The sequence below is a fragment of the Chiloscyllium plagiosum genome, unplaced genomic scaffold (genome assembly GCF_037043375.1).
Source record: "Chiloscyllium plagiosum isolate Xiang-an unplaced genomic scaffold, Cpla_swu_hap1 HiC_scaffold_15, whole genome shotgun sequence".
NCBI lineage: Eukaryota > Metazoa > Chordata > Chondrichthyes > Orectolobiformes > Hemiscylliidae > Chiloscyllium > Chiloscyllium plagiosum.
In genome coordinates this window covers 30741374-30756614 of record NW_028270153.1, presented here as the reverse complement: position 1 = coordinate 30756614, position 15241 = coordinate 30741374, and the positions used below count along the sequence as shown (strand labels likewise).

General features: G+C 38.4%; 1 protein-coding gene across 2 annotated transcripts in view; it reads left to right on the top strand.

Moving 5' to 3' along the window:
* Positions 1-15241, top strand: part of tm9sf4 (transmembrane 9 superfamily protein member 4) — a 47760-nt gene that overhangs the window by 9191 nt on the left and 23328 nt on the right. For both annotated transcript variants that reach the window (XM_043710501.2, XM_087994851.1), the window contains exons 4-8: positions 3638-3806; positions 5716-5845; positions 10253-10376; positions 12174-12292; positions 12697-12808. In XM_043710501.2, coding sequence (XP_043566436.1) covers positions 3638-3806; positions 5716-5845; positions 10253-10376; positions 12174-12292; positions 12697-12808 — 654 coding nt within the window. The remainder of the gene's footprint in view (positions 1-3637; positions 3807-5715; positions 5846-10252; positions 10377-12173; positions 12293-12696; positions 12809-15241) is intronic.

Sequence of the window (15241 nt, the reverse complement as noted above, 5' to 3'; positions counted from 1 at the left end):
ATTCATAGTCTGTAATTGGAACATTTTCCTAAATCAATATTTGGTGAATCTAAAGAGGAATCAGGCTATTTTGGATCTGATGATTATATAATGAGGCAAAGTAAAAGATCCCCTAGGAAACAGTGACCTTAATATGGTAGAATTTGCAATCAGTTAAAGAGAGAGAGGAACCTGGGTCAGAAACAACTGTGCTCAGCTTAAGGATAAAGGCAAAGGAATCAGGAGTAGTAGAAACTTGGAGTAGACTGTGAAAGGAGTTTAGCAGCAAAGATGGTTCAGGACCAAGATAGTAAGAAAATGGTTTGTTTCTCTGCAAAGATATATTCCAGTGATGAAGAAGGATTCTAGGAAAGGGATAAACCAATCATGGCCAAAGAAGTTAAGGATAGCATTGAGTTGAAAGAAGAAACATGCGATGTTCAAACATTAGAGGTAAGTCAAAGGTTTGGAAAGGTTTAAAACATAAAAGACAATCCAAAAGTTTATAAGGAAGGAGAAAATAAACTGAGGTAACTCATGCAAGCAAGGAAGAGAGAATAAAAGTGAACTTGGTTCCCTTTCCAAGAATAAGGCTTGGAAAATAATAGGGAACCAGGGAATGGCAGAGACATTGGATAAATACTTTGTATCAGTCTTCACAATAGAAGACAGAATAACATCCCCAAATTATTAAATATTCAGGTGGCAAAAGCAGAAGAGGAAATAAGTACAATATCACTCGAGGAAAAAAAAGTCCTAGGGAAGCTAATGGGCTAAGGACCGTTAATTCCCCTGGACCTGATGGCCTGTGTCCAATGGAACTAAAGGATTAGCAACAGCGATAGTGGATGTGCTGGTAGTAATCTTCGAGCACTCCTTAGACTTTCGAAGTCTCAGAGGATCAGAAATCTGCCCATGTAGCTTGTTTATTTTGAAAAGGGAAGGAGACAAAAACCGGTAACTATAGGCCAAATAGCTTAATGTCTATCATTGGGAAAATTGAAATCTACTACAAAGGAAATAATAACAGTGCATTTACAAATACATAATATGATGAAGCAGTGCAAGCGTAGCTTCATGAAGGGGAAATCGTGCTTGTCAATGTTGTTAGAATTCTTTTTGAGGAGCTGGCAAACAAGATGGATAAAGGGAAAGCAGTGGATGTAATGTATTTGCATTTTCAGAAGGTGTTTCATTACGTAACATACATTAGGCAACTTAGTAACATAAGGGTCGATGATGTTTGAGGTAGTACATTAGCATGGATAGAGGATTGGCTAACTAGTAGAAGACAAAGTTAGAATAAGGGAGGCATTTTCAGGATGGCAACTTGTACCTAGTAGAGTGCCATGGGGATCAGTGCTAGGAACACAGTTATTTACATAAAGACTTGTATACAAGTGAATGCAACTATGCTACATTTGCAGAAGACACAAAAATGGTGGGAAGATAAGATGTGAAGATGACGCAAAAAGTTTGCAGAGGGATATACAAGTGGGCAAAACATTGGCAGATAGAATATAATATGAGAAAATGTGAAGTTATTCACTTTGTCAGGAAGAATAGAGAAGCTAAATGTTATTTAAATGGAGAAAGACTGTGGAAAGCTACAAAACAGAAGGATTTAGGAATCATTGTGCATGAATCATGAAAAGGTAACATCCATGTCCAGTGGGTAATAGGGATCGCAAATAGGATGTTAGTCTTTTTTTCAAAGGGAATGGAGTATAAAAGTAGAGAGGTTTCTCTGAAACTGTCAGTCAGACAAGAGCTGGAATACTGTGAATCTTGAGTCTCTAATCTAATATATATTGGCATTGAAGGCAATCTAGAGAAGGTTCATTAGGCTGATTATGGGTTTGGTGGGACTGTCTTATTAGAAGAGGTTGAGTATGTGTGCCTGTACACATTGGAATTTCGAAGGTTGAAAGGTGACTATATTGAAAGACGCAAGATTATTAGGGGATTTGACAAAGTACATGTGTAAAAGTTTTACCTCTTCTGGGAGTGTTTAGAACTAGTGGGTTTAATATCATAGTAGGTCTTGCACATTTAGGACAGATTTGGACCAGAACAGTACAGGAACAGGCCTTTGGCTTAGTATGTCTGCATTGACAATGATCCCATTTTTAACTAATCCCACAATCCATAACCTGTTATACCTTGCCTGTTCATGTGTCTGTCTGAGTGCCTCAACCATTGCTACTGTACAGGTCATTCTGCAATAATGTGTATTTCGTTATCACGATATTCCTGTAATGCAATTGACGAATTGGGGATACTGTTTCTAAAGCGTGAACTTTCAAAAAGTGTTGTTGGCTGTAATGCGATTGCCTCGTCAACACTTTAAGTTCTGTTTCTAAAGAGCGATTTTTCTATAATGCGGAGTTGCATTATATCTGTATTTGGTTTTACGACCTACCCACCCTCTATATTTTAAAATAAACTTAGCTTACACATAGCTGTTAAACCTATGCCCCCTTGAAAATGAGATAGGAGGAATTTCTTCTGAGAGTAACAAAGCTGTGAAATTCTTTACCACAGACAGCTGTCAAGGCTGGATCATTAAGTATATTCAGGGCTGAGATATGTATCTTTAAATCAGTAAGGGAACCAAGGGTAAATTGGAAAAGGCAAGAAGTTTGAGGATTCTGAGATGAGCCATGATCTCAATGAATGGGCTGAATGACCTACTTCTGCTCTTATGTCTTATGGTCTAAAAACAAATTGCCAGTTGTCTTTTGTGCTACCAATCAATGGTCTGATTTCAGAGATTAAGCGAATGGCTAGTATATTAAATCCAAAGGCAGAATTAAAGAAAAGAGTTGAAATACTTGCCTGAATATCGTATTACATATTTTGATTTTGATTAAATTTCAGTAGGATCGTAAATGTTGATATGAAATTACAGCTATATTGTGTTTAGGAATACTGTTGAACAGTGGAAGGTGCAGTTTGTTCATCTGTCAGGCTATCCCAAATAAAAAGGTTACTGACTCTGGTATTGAGTTAACTGATGTGCTGTTCCTGATCTGGGAGCACCTTTCAGTAATGTTTCTCTTTCCAACCTCAGGAAATGTTTGTATTTTAATGTTATTAGTAATAGGATCCTAGATACAACATGGTCACCTTTTGAAATGTCTCTAACTCAAAGGAAATCTTGTTTTTTCTTCATAATTTAAATCCTTAGTCAACCGATAACTAATTGTCTAGCCAGCAGAACAATGTCATGGATTTTTCATCTGATGGTGTTTTAACAACTGAATTATCTGTTGAAGTGTAGAGAATTTAATTATTAGCTATTGCATCGCACTTCAATCATGAGACTTGAACTAAATTTATATCAGGCGAAAGTGATCAGAGTTGAGTGTGGCACTGGAAAAGCACAGCTCATCAGGCAGCATCTGAGGAGCAGGAGAATCGATGTTTTGAGCATAAGCTCTTCATCCTGATGAAGCAGGATTCTCCTCAGAGGCTGACTGGCTGTGCTTTTCCAGCACCACACACTCAACTAAATCTGTATTATCCTAGGAATACGGAGTAAATTGTTTACAGCTGTTTTTGTTTCCTGTAACAATACCACTAATAATCTTACACATTCAAAATAGGGCGGAAGAAAACGAAGGATTAACTTACAAAATTTATTCTTGTTTTACAGGTGAGGTGTTAAGGGGTGATCGGATTGTGAATACACCATACAACTTGCATATGAACGTTGAAAAGAAATGTGAAGTGCTCTGTGACAAACCAAACAAACCTGTCAGGTTTAAAATAACAGAAAGTAAATTGGTCGTAGAAAGGATTCGGGAAGAATATTACGTTCATCTGTAAGTATTTTAGCTGGTATACTATGCTGATTTTGAGAAACCTTCTCAATGGCTTGCTTGAAACATGTTGGGTGGACACGATTTGGTACAAGTTTGACTGAGAGTAGCACAGTTTTAGTTCACCTCAAGTTTATATCGGGAGTGTGGAACATGCTTGTGGGAATTTGATAGCAAAATTAATTTCCATTTTTCCCAAATTTCAACAGTGATTACTATTCAAAAGTATTGTCCCAAAAATTGGGACATCCTTAGATCATGACCAGAGCAATATTAATACATTTATTTTTAATTTGCAAAAGTAAACCGAAGTGTGTGTTGCAATTGTCGGTTCTTAATTCATGGAGAGGTTCCCAGCAATTGTCCCTTTTGTTTGCATGGAAAACTGGAAAGCCCAGGAATATGTGAATCCTAATTGGTCAGTTGTGAAGTTGGCTTTAGGGGTGAGATTAATTCTTTACTCTTCATTGGAATAAACCATGGATTAGAAACAGCACTTCAATGATTCAGATCCTAGTTTTGAACCCAATTGTCCTTTTTCAAAAATAAGCAGGCAGGTACAAATCAGACTGGGTAATTGGAGTTTTTCTGGTGCCTTTGAATTTTTTGTCAATTTGGAGACTTTATCCTCCAGTTTATGCTACCTTCATTAATGGATTTCTAAATGGTTCCTTGTGCTGTTTGCATTGGTATTCTGAAGGGAAGGATAATTGTTTTCCATTTATCTTGAAGATACACTTTACTATCATTAGGGGACTTTGGTGAAAATTATTGAGAATTAAAGTCTGAGAACTGTTATTGGTGGTTTTGCTTGTTGTAATGCATTTACAGTTGCATAGTTAGGTTTACTTTTGCAAATTAAAAATAAATGTATTAATATTGCACTGGTCATGATCGAAGGATGTCCCAAAGTGATCTTACGGCCAATACTTTTGAATAGTAATCACTGTTGAAATTTGGGAAAAATGGAAATTAATTTTGCTATCAAACTCCCACAAGCAGCAATGTGATTTGCACCAGATAATTTATTTTAATGCTGATTAAAAATAAATATTGGTCTGGCCAATAGTTACTTTGATATTAAAACCATAACTGCCAGTTACAAAAGTATATAGAATAAGTACCTGTTAGATGATTTATTTGGTTTTGGATCTTATCTTTTGTAGGCCTTAAAGTATTAAATAAAACCAATGGGATACAATACTACCTTCTGAATTTGATAACATTAACAAAACTCTGTAATCTGCTAGTAAATGCTTCATCCAAAGCTGAGGTGATACATTAAGCAGATCAGTCTTCTATTAGCTGTACCTGAAGTGTGTTTACACTGTCAAGTTCCTAGTAGTGCCTCAGATTCATTCTAAAATAACCTGCACTTGAACACTGAGTTGGCAGACTCATGGAGACCCTCCTAAGGTGGCAGTTTAATGCACTTTTGGGGTAGAGCAGAGTGTTTTCTATGCTGTATTATGCATGATCAAGGAGACTTGAAGTTGAAACTTCAGGGTAAATTCGTCAACCCTAAGCTGCCAGCAACATTTGTGCTTGAAGGGTACAAGAGTTGAATACACAATGGCATACTATCATGATCTAGCAAAAGTTCCGTGAAGCATATCAGAAATTAGCTATGGTCTTTTAAAACAAAACTTATGAAATTAAGGCTTTTGTCACTCAAACTGAGCAGGCCAAGAGGTTTTCAAAACTCAAAAGTTTTGAACAGATGAAAGACTTTGTGACTAGGTGATATAGATTCAGGATTATGATGAGAATTACGCAGGGGAACTCAGCAATATTTTTACAAAGGTAATTAGAATACTGAAGATTTTGCATGTTACTATGGATCTTTTAATGTAAAGTTTGAGGTATTCGTTTTTTTCCCCCTCCATTTATGAATGGTAATTGTCTGTTCTAGAATTGCAGATAACCTGCCTGTCGCAACACGATTGGAATTTTACCCAAACCATGATGACAATGACAAAAAGAAAGAGAAGGAAGTACAGTTTGAGCATGGTTATAGATTGGGATTTATTGACAATAACAAGGTAAAACTAACTGGACAGACTTGCTGCACTAAACAGGAAATCTATCCTTAGAAATGAAATTAGATATTTGAGCCATAAGTAAACAGAAAGTTAAGCTGTTAGAATAATTACTTCAATACAAAAAGCTTTGATTTGTGTGCAGACATTTGGATCTTATCTTTTGTCAGCCTTAAAGGGGTTCAGTGGTTAGCACTGCTGTCTCACAGCGCCAGTGACCCAGGTTCGATTTCAGCCTCAGGCGACTGTCTGTGTAGATTTGCACATCCTCCCTGTGTCTCCATGGGTGTGCTCCGGTTTCCTCCCACATTCCAAAAGGTATGCAGGACAGGTGAATTGGCCATGTTAAATTGTTCCATAGTGTTAGGTGCATTAGTCAGAGGGAAGTATAGGGAAATGAGTCTGGGTGGGTTACTCTTCAGAAGGATCGACGTGGACCTACACTGTAAGGATTCTAATCTTCTAATTTCTTAATGGGAATTCAATATATGAGAAAAGTAATAGTGCTATTTCTGAAAATTCCTGCTAGTTTGTAATGTAGTCAAGCTGCTTTGTCTTGAGGATTAAAGCATATAAACACAATACTGAATTCCCTCATACCACTACCCTCAATGAATTATGGGCAAGATACAACAATGCCTTCACCTCCAGGCCTGCTATCACAATTCTCTCCCTGTTCAAAGGACATGTTGAATTATTTCCAAGACCCTCCCTTGACCTGTATCCTTACCTTTGATCTCTTGCCTTTGTTCTTACCATGCAGTCAGTTTTCAGTGAAATCAGCTGCCTTAATTTTTCTGCTCTCTTCACCCACTCTCACGTGTCTCCCTCTGAACGTGGTCCGGACTCTGAGTCTAATCCTAACTGTATCATCATAGCAGCATCACTTTTATGAGCAGATATCGTCTGGTATACCAACATCTTATGTCTAGAGATAAGTGCCAGTGCTCAATTAATTCTTCCTATCTCTCCTTGGACCATGACCCCACCACTGAAAGTCATTTACAAGGCTGTTGGTGACCTCTTGTCTGAATCCATAGCTTCACATCTTTATAGTTCCACAACCATGAACAGCCTGTTTCTACCTCCTTCCCAAATTCCCAAGCACAACTGCCCTGGCAGACTCATCATTTCAGGCTGCTCCTGTTCCAGTGAATCTTTTTTCCTATCTTGACACTCTTCCCCCTCATCCTGTCTCCTCTTGTCTACAGGCATGACTTTTCTGAGGCCTTGTGTCATTCCAGCAATTTAATTTCCTGGCCCTAATGGCAGCTGCTTCACGATGGATGTCCAATCCCTCTAAAACCTTGTAAGCTTCTAGGTTGGTCTGAGGGCTTGTTTTAAAAAATTCTCAAGGTCAGGTTCGTAGGAGAGTAGTCTGACACAGAACAAACGACCAAGAGGCGAGTCTGCTAGAATATGGGCATTTTATTCCCCGCAGCGTCGCCAGAACGGGTCTGGCTTATACTCACTCTACATGTTACCGGAACTGGGAGCCGTCAGTTCTCGTAGAGCGGTTGCCAACAACCCACGCTCGGCGGTTAAACGTAACCCCGGAGCAGACTCACCGAACTGGAGACTTTTCCAGCTGATATACTCTCTTCCAGATATAAACATTCATGTGAACAGCAGAGCAAGGCTAAAAAACACATTCCATTCTGGTTACATACAGATAAGAAGATTCACACGGGACTAAGCAACACCTCCATTCCGGTTAGATTCACACATGTATTGGGACATAATTTTTAACCGTTTCACCACATTCCACTGCTTGGAATTTTACACCACAGGGCTCTCCATTTCTTCCTTGACCAGTGACTTGAACAGTCTCCATTTACCACTATCCTATTCTACCTGGCTGAGCTTTTTATCTCATTGAACAATATTCCATTAACTTGTCACACCTCTTCTAAATGAAAGATCTGCCTGTTTGGTACCCTGTTATGAACAAATACTGGGTGAGGTTCCCCAGTTTAATATCTTTTCAGATGGGACACCTCAAACGCTGAAACAGGTGAGGGGATGAACTGACTTCCCTTAGTTAATCACCTGCTCCCTCTTTTGCTGCAGCAAGTACAATTGAAAAAGGATCCCTTCCTTTGTAGATGGTTTTCTCCCAAATCCAAATAAATTAACCTATAATAAACCTTTGGATTTGTGACCTTTTTCCTTTGTAAAAAAAAACATATTGCAGTTAAAGTTTGATATGTCAGTAGGTGATCTTGTGTTATAATCTGCGGTCATGACATCCTGCATGGAGACTAGTTATGTTTATCATTTTGTGGAGTGTGAGAAACATTTGTCGTTGTGGACCTTCTTGGGCCTGCTCCAATAACTCTTTGCAAGATATGTCAATGAATTTATTGGTGCTGTTTCTTGCTACTCTAGAACTGGCCTGGTCAATTTCTGACTCTTCCGTCTCTTCCTTGATGTCTCTGGCTCCATTTCTGAGTATGTGATTGTTAACTAATATTCATTGCAAACCCACTTACTTCCACACCTACCTTGACTACACTTACTCAAACAATGCATCCTGTAAGGACTTCATTCTGATCTCTTAATTTTACTGTCTGTCACATCTCTTCCAGGGTTACTACCTTCCACATTGGCATTCCTGATATGCCTTCCTCTTTTACAGGATGTTCAACTGTGTATGACCCAGGTGCTGCATTTCTGTTCTCACTCCTTCAACCCCATCCAGAGCCATGAGAGGTTTCCCCTTTTCTTCACTTTTCACCCTACCAGTCTTCATACAAGAAGGATAATCCTCTGTCCTTTCCACCAAATCCTGTCTGATTCCACCACCAAACATACCTATCCCTCTCCTCACTGGTCAGTAAGCATTCCTACTGAAACACTCTGATCCACTGCTCTCAGTTCTAAAACGGCATCCATTTATCTCAGCATCTTCCCACACGTTTGCAGGATATGTAACAACTTGTCCTTTGCCTTCTACCTCCTCTCTAACCAAGGCCCCAAACATTCCTTCCACGCGAGGCTGCAGTTTCTTGTATTTCTTTCAGTCTAAATTATTTGATGCAACATTCTTTACACCATGGAGACCAAAAGCAGGCTCGGTAGCCACTTTGTGGAATACCTCCACACTCTTTGCAAACCTTCTGGGCAATTGCCATTTTGGTCCTTCATCGTGTTCCATGTTCATGTTTCTGTATTGGTACAGTTGCAATTTTCCATTGAAACCCAGTGCAAGCCGGAGGCTTAGGCACTTTACAGCTGTCTGAACTAAACTTTGAGTTCAACAGTTTCAGATCATGAACTCTGACCTCTGTTTTGCTATACTTTTTCTTCCTTCCATGTGTCTGATTCTTGGTCACATGTTTCTGCTTTCAAAGCTGATTATATTCTACACTGCATGTATGTATTGTGCATTTTCTGCAATCATTACCACTCCCTTTGCCTTTTGTTCTCAGACATGTTCTTGATCTCTAATCTCCCTCCCCTTTTACCATTTCGTAACTTTTCCTTTTTGTTCTACTTGCTGTTCCCCTCATTTTCAACAGCCAAAACCCCATCATATTTCTAGCTGCCTTCAGATATAAAGAAAGATCATGTTGGACTGAACAATAACTGTTTCTCTACAAATGCTGCCAGACCTCCTGAGTTTGTTACATGTGTTCTATTCAAAATACTAAAAAATACACAATAAAGTAAGCACAATTTGTTGAAGGCTGCTTTATTCTAGAAATGCCCCATACTTCTAGAATTGCCTTTATAGATCACATTCCATTGTAATTAAATATTTTTGATATTACAATAGAGCATTCAAGTACTCCACTTCTGAATCTTTAATAAATGCTGGTATGTGTTGAACAGAAGTTTGCAAAGATTAAGTCTAGAAATTTAGTAATTTTATTTAATGTTTAAATGCAAGTTTCAATTTTCTTTCTGAAGCATTGTGTTCTGTCTATTAAATGTGCCTTGATCTTAATGAATGGCAGAGCAGGTGTAGATTAAAAGGATACAGATTATCATTTTAATCTGTATGTTTATGTAAAATTCATCATTATTATAGTGTTTGAGTTCAGGCAATAGCATTATCCACTGTATTTCCATACCCTCTGACTTACAAAGCAAAAATAATGATGCCATCTGTATTACTGTAACAGAATAACTTATTATTCCCCAATGTTTCTCTGAGAGTGGAAAATGTGGCTTTCACTATGTATTTAAGACTTAATCCAGAATAAAAACTATGCCACAAACTAAACTTCATAATTCCAAGCTGTAATATCTACATTGCGAGCCCATTGTTTTTACAATTGTTTGTTTTATTTTGCGTGTGGTCACGTAAGTGTAGGTTTGGTGGGAGATCAGGCATACCTAGTATTCTGTCTCCCACTCTCACTTCTCTTGCAAATACAACCAAATTCACATGTTCTTACTTTCCAGTTCTACCTCCACAACCATCTCTCCTTCATTGTCTATTATCACAAGGAAGAAATAGAGAAAGAGCAGGAACCTACATATAGAGTTGTGCGTTTTGAAGTGATACCACAGAGTGTTAAGTATGAAGGTAATAGTATTATTTCTGGATATAATTTGAGCATACTTGCATGTTGTAGAATTATAACTACAAAGGCAAAACAATAATTGTATAATATTTAAGTGAACATTTAAATGCAACAAATGTATATCAGCACTGCTCTGGTTTTGCTACATATGCGTGTAGATTCATGGTAAACAGTTAACTATGGTTAAATGTCTTGTAGAATATTCTTCATATACTAATGCTACAGGGAGTAGTAATATCATAGGCACACTTTGCTTTTTAGCAACATGACAGCATATTCAAAATGACATACAACCAATGGTGTTGAGCTTTGAAAAACAGTTAGTTCATATTTCTGGTGCTATGCTTAGTTGGATTTATGCCTTTTCTTGATAGGCTTTTGATGTTTTGATTTTGAGCAAAATTAGGAGACTAACAGTTCTCGTATAAATTGGTAACAGTATTTTTGTATGTTTTATACTAATTCCCTGCCAGTGTGAGCGAATGCAATTGGTCCTTGCATTAATTTAGTGCTAACGAGAGTTCAGGTCAACCCTAGCTATGTTGTTACGTTAGTTGTACAGTTATGTCAAGGCAGACAATCTTTATAATGTGGGGAGAAGTGGGACTTTTGGGTCTTCATAAATCCATATGTAAGTCTTTTATATTTGCGGAAAAAAGCAACTAGTCAAGCAATAATTATCTATATGCCAATTGCATTAGGCATGGTAGGTTTCTGCAATATCAGCCATGACAGTGCTAATGGTTCACAGGACTGGGATAACTTCAACTTCCAGTGGGATGAATCCCTGATGCCTAGCGCGCTCCAGTTCTGGAGTAGGTACAGCAATAGTATTCCAGTTAAAATCTTGTCTCATAATATGTAACATCACAACTACCCCCTGTAATCGCAGCCCCACCAAAAAACACTACCTGCGAACCCTTGGACCAATTGCCCCTCAAACTTGATTTGACTACTCTCAATCTGACGCACGAATCACCTAATCTGCTTACCTGTTCTCACCCACCTGCCTGTTTACTCATATTTACCTCCACCTACTAATTCACTGTCCTTTTGCACACCTTGTGCACCTACCATATCCCAATCACTCTCGACCTTTCACACCCTATTTCACAAACATACCAGCCTACTCCACTATCCATTTACTCATCCACTTAACCGCATCACTCATTCACAAACATTCAGGCTGGACCTTTAAAATTACTATATGTCAACTTAGTGCCATAGAATGGAGCATTTCTTCTCTGCTGTTCTCTTTATAGGTCTCCACATGAATTCCTGTTTTTGAGCATTTTGGATCAGAAGTCAAAACTTTTTTAAATGCAACATAGTAAGTGTGCAGTTTTCTGACTGGTCAATGTCAGTGCAGCATTTGTGATGCTGACGGAAATATTTGGGATAATATTTGCAACTTCTCATTTACTTCTATTGCTTCAATTTTTGCTTTTATGTACAGAGTTCAGTTTGACTTATTTATCCACTCCCAACATAATAACGTTCAGGTGAATTTTTTCCTTTTTCATGACAAATGTAAGCAAGCATTTTCAATTTCAAAGTTTTCTGAGGGAAGTTAAAGGAGAAAACAAAAGACAATATACTTATACTGAATTTGATCAAATGCAAAATTAAAGGTGGCTTAAGAGTTGCTAGCATTATAAATCATTGTTTATCATTGTTTGTTTTTTTGTGAATGGAAGAAATATTTGTCTCATTACTTAATGAGTAAGTATTTCAAAAAAAAATTCAAACCCATTAAATATTGGGTTGTTGTATCTATTTAATTATCTTTTTTTTTCCAGATCTAAAAGCTGATGAGCAAGGAAATTGCATCCTGCCTGAGGCTGCAGGGTCTCTTCCCCAGGAGATTGATCCCAATAAAGAAAATGACGTGCTTTTTACTTACTCAGTCCGTTGGGAGGTAAGCATTGTGTAGGCAATAAACATGCCAGTACAGAGCCCTACATTAGTCAAATCCAAGCATCTGATTTTGCTAACTATGTCCTTTTTAAACTCAATTTTTTGGAGAATTTGTAGAAGGAAGATGTGAATTACTGAACACTTGAAGAGTCTGAACCACAAAGCTATGCAATAATAGTTCACCATTTTCTTTGTATTGTGAACCAGAAAACAGCATGTGCTTTTATTTGTGCATATGAGCACCCAGTATGTCAAAATGACCTGAAGGTTTATACTGCTGATCTGGCGTCAGGTTATCGTAAAACTTTCTGCAGACTGTGTAATTAAACTTGGATAGAATATGAAACTGTAAAGTGTCAAGTTAATATCAAATCATTTATACCTTTCTGTACTTTGTATTCCTAGGCAAGTGTTATTAAATGGGCATCTCGCTGGGACACGTACTTAACAATGAGTGATGTACAGATTCACTGGTTCTCAATTGTGAATTCAGTCGTTGTAGTTTTCTTTCTGTCTGGTGAGTTGATTATTATTGTTATGCTTTTCATTTTCGTAGAACTATTTCATGGTTGTTTAAGATTATGAAAAGGGTTTAACATGGTAAATATGATCACTTGTGGAGGTGATCAAAACTAGGGGCCATAAGTATAATCTACTCAGTAATACTTTAATATGGAGATAAATTTATCTCGAAATGGGTTACAATGTCTAGAACATAGGGCAATATGTAAATCACTACAGCTAGAAAGTTGAGTTCACGAGTAAAGATGCAGTTCAAAGAAAGCAAGACAAATGCAATGGAGAGAAGAATAACAATAGATGATGATGAGTGGGAGGTGGGTCATGATGCAATGAGTGCTCTGTTTCAGTGCTACACTTCTAATAGAATATATAGTGTGAACAGGATATCCATACAGCAGTTCAAATAAATCCTTTTTAATGTATCTTTTCTGCATTTTATAAAAGCATTGACTGAGTTCATTAATTCCTGGGAAACTAAATACCTAACAGGCAAACAAATGTAGTGATGTACCAGATAAGTCCCACATTTCTCAATCATTAGAGTCTTTCTGTTTTCAGCTGGTCAACCTTCCCAGGAAAATCATTGTACCAGTGCCAACAAACTTCCATGGTTTCCAAATGACACAGTAATTGACTGACAGGCTCAGATATCAACATTTGAGATGACCAATAACTGCCTATACCAGCAATCGGAAAGAAATAGGCAGTCAGTTCAGGAGTTTTCTGAGAGCATTTCATTCTGAAACCAGTATTTAGAGAAGGCAGCAGCCTTCATTCTAAAAAAAGTAATATTGGACATAAAACATTATAACTGTCTGTCTCTGTCTCCACAGATGCTGCCACACCTGTTGAATTTCCCCAGCACTTACTGTTTTTATTTCTGAATGTTGATTAGAGTGATGTTCATCTTGGGAGTAACAGCCAAAGTTAGATAAACAGCACCATAGTTTCCTCATCTCTACAGACAGCACAAAGAAGATTAGAGGAATAACAATAGGATATTTGGTAGTTAGGAGGACAGACAGGCACTTCTGTAGCTACAGACAATCAGTAACTGAAAAACTAGGAAATTACATCAAAAATTAATAAACAGCACCTCAAAAGAAGACGACTCTGGATTACTCCTGATACTGTGTGTAATAAGTATGGAGAAAGGAGATAAAGCAGATGGAAAGATGGCACAGTGCAGAAAGGAGGACGTTGGGGCCAGCCTTATGAAATGGGACCTATCCCAGGCTGGATTGGTGCAACAAAACAGAACTGGCATAATCTCTTTTGAGGGGGTATTTCCTAGTTCTACAGAGGAGGGCTCAAATTAACTTAACAGAGTAATCGAAACTGGCAGGAATATTAGAGGGTAATGTCCAAGTGCTCTGAGTATTAGAGAATCTCCACCGGAGTAGGAAATATTAAGTTATTTAGATGGGTTCAGAGTTAGGTGGCAAGCAATAAAGACTCATTTGAGTTGTCATGCATGTCGGCGAATATGCAGAGTGGCAGATAGCTGTGAATGTAGATGTATTGCAGACCCTAGTAGCTATGTGGCAGTAATATGTTACGGTTGTAACTCAGACCTTTTTCAAAGAAAAGCAAGATGTGAGTATCAAAAACTTCTGGATGCAAGATGCCAGGAAGGAGGAAGGGTACCTGCATTATTTAAAGAGTGTTGCAGTGCTGAAGAGACAAAATACCAGAGAGGCCACTGACAGAATGGATTTGACTTAAGTTGAAAAAACAAAAAGTGATACAATTAAATTGTTGACTGATAGGAAAATTGGAAAGGGAAAATTTGCAAGGAAATGACAGAGGAGTGCAGGAATTATAAAATTATTTTAATAGGTGACTTCAGTAATTGAAGTGTAGACTAAGGATAATAGTAGGCTGAAGGATCGAGGAGGGTAGGAGTTTCTAGAGTATGGAAATGTGTTGCTGGAGAAGCGCAGCAGGTCAGGCAGCATCTAGGGAACAGGAGAATCGACGTTTCGGGCATTAACCCTTCTTCAGGAATGAGGAAAGTTTGTCCAGCAGGCTAAGATAAAAGATAGGGAGGAGGGACTTGGGGGAGGGGCGTCGGAAATGTGATAGGTGGAAAAAGGTCAAGGTGAGGGTGATAGGACAGATAGGGGTGGGGGCGGAGAGGTTGGGAAGAAGATTGCAGGTTAGGGAGGCGGTGCTGAATTTGATGGATTTGACTGAGACAGGCTGGGGGGAGGGGAAATGAGGAAACTGGTGAAATCCGAGTTCATCCCTTGTGGTTGGAGGGTTCCTAGCCGGAAGATGAGGCGTTCTTCCTCCAACCGTCGTTTCGCTGTGGTCTGACGATGGAGGAGTCCAAAGACCTGCATATCCTTGGTGGAGTGGGAGGGGGAATTGAAATGTTGAGCTACAGGGTGGTTGGGTTGGTTGGTCCGGGTGTCCCAGAGGTGTT